At 37.7% G+C, this 1,407-nt stretch overlaps 1 gene segment (V, D, J or C); it reads right to left on the bottom strand.

Annotated features, from left to right (window-relative positions):
* Window positions 1-230: 230 nt before the first annotated feature.
* On the bottom strand, window positions 231-799 carry LOC118560770. The segment is given in 2 exon segments: window positions 231-636; window positions 730-799. Coding segments are annotated over 2 exon segments (417 nt in total).
* Between the last annotated feature and the right edge of the window lie 608 nt (window positions 800-1,407).

Below are 1,407 nucleotides of genomic sequence, written 5' to 3'. Positions count from 1 at the left end.
GCAATTATTACAAATTGCATGTGGTCCCTCGTTAGAATGAATTATGTCAGAATAGGACTAAAGAGCTCTGGTTGGATTGTTGATTCATTAGAAATAAAATAAATGCAAAAATAATGTTTTTCATAATGTTTCTCAGTTTATTTGTTGTTTATATTGTTTATTTCTTTTGAAAACATAGGAAAGATAGTCATTGAAAGAAAACTTTAAGTTTTGTTTATAGAACAGTGGAAATTCATTTGTTGTCCAAGAGCGCCTCTTCTGGTCATTTATTGATAATAGACGTGTTCAGGCTCTGAGGGGTTTTTGTACAGCTGTGTTGCTTCTTTTTATCATTGTGGTCTCGTCTGGCACAGTAATACACAGCAGAGTCTTCAGGCTGCATATTCTGTCCATTCAGAGTCACTGTTTTACTGGAAGTGTCTAAGTCAATACTGAACTTGCTCTTCAGTGAATCCTTGTAGTATGAAGCTCCAGTATATTTCATCCCAATCCACTCCAGTCCTTTCCCTGCAGGTTGTCTGATCCAAGCTGTGTAGTAGCTGCCCAGAGAATAAGAGACCTGACAGCTGATGGTCAGACGTTGACCTGGCTGCACAGTCACAGAGGCTGGCTGTGTCAGCTGTTCACATTTCACACCTGTGAAAATATATATTAAACCTAAGTTTACTCTACAAACAGTAATTAGTTGTTTAAGGGTGAACATGTTGCAAATGTCTCAGTCAGACTCACAGGATCCAGCAGCCAGCAGCAGCAGCAGAGCTACAGAGAACATTTTGGTGCTGAAGGTGATCTGATGAGAGTTCCTCTTCCTCTGCAGCAGACAGCATGAGGTCACGTCTTTAAAGGTTAATAATTTGCATAATGCAACACAGTAAACCGTTAAAGCGCAACTTCGTGCCTGGCTTGAATATCGGATTCTCTTTCCTGCAGTTCATAACACATTTCTATTTATCTCTCTATCTCTCTTCAACCAAGCCCAAAATAATTTAGAAATAGGGTGCTATACTGGAACACCAGCAAAACTGTTTTCATGTTTTAGATCAACAGTAATTTTCACATCTTTTTCCTAAAAAAACCTTGACTACTTTATTTGTTTGATTAAAATGTTGCATGGGTTAAGCAGTTTATAATTCACAATATATTTGTTTGATTTTAATATAATTTATTTGACCGCAAGTACTTTTGGTCAACATGACAAAAAGTTTGGACAGACTGAGAGTCTCTCCAAGGTTTTTCATCTCTGGACTACACTGAATGGACTCCATACCCTGTCCTGTAGAACCTGATGAGATAAACATGGAAGGTGAAAATAACAATCATTGTAACATTCAACATTTAAAACTAAAAGAACGTGCATTCTAGAAAAAGGTCATGAAAGGGAACAGTGAGAGTGTTCATCATCCTGGG

This window comes from Fundulus heteroclitus, unplaced genomic scaffold (assembly GCF_011125445.2).
Source record: "Fundulus heteroclitus isolate FHET01 unplaced genomic scaffold, MU-UCD_Fhet_4.1 scaffold_48, whole genome shotgun sequence".
NCBI classification, from domain to species: Eukaryota; Metazoa; Chordata; class Actinopteri; order Cyprinodontiformes; family Fundulidae; genus Fundulus; species Fundulus heteroclitus.
Note: the sequence above shows the minus strand (reverse complement) of the source record. Positions and strands in the feature narration are given on the sequence as shown.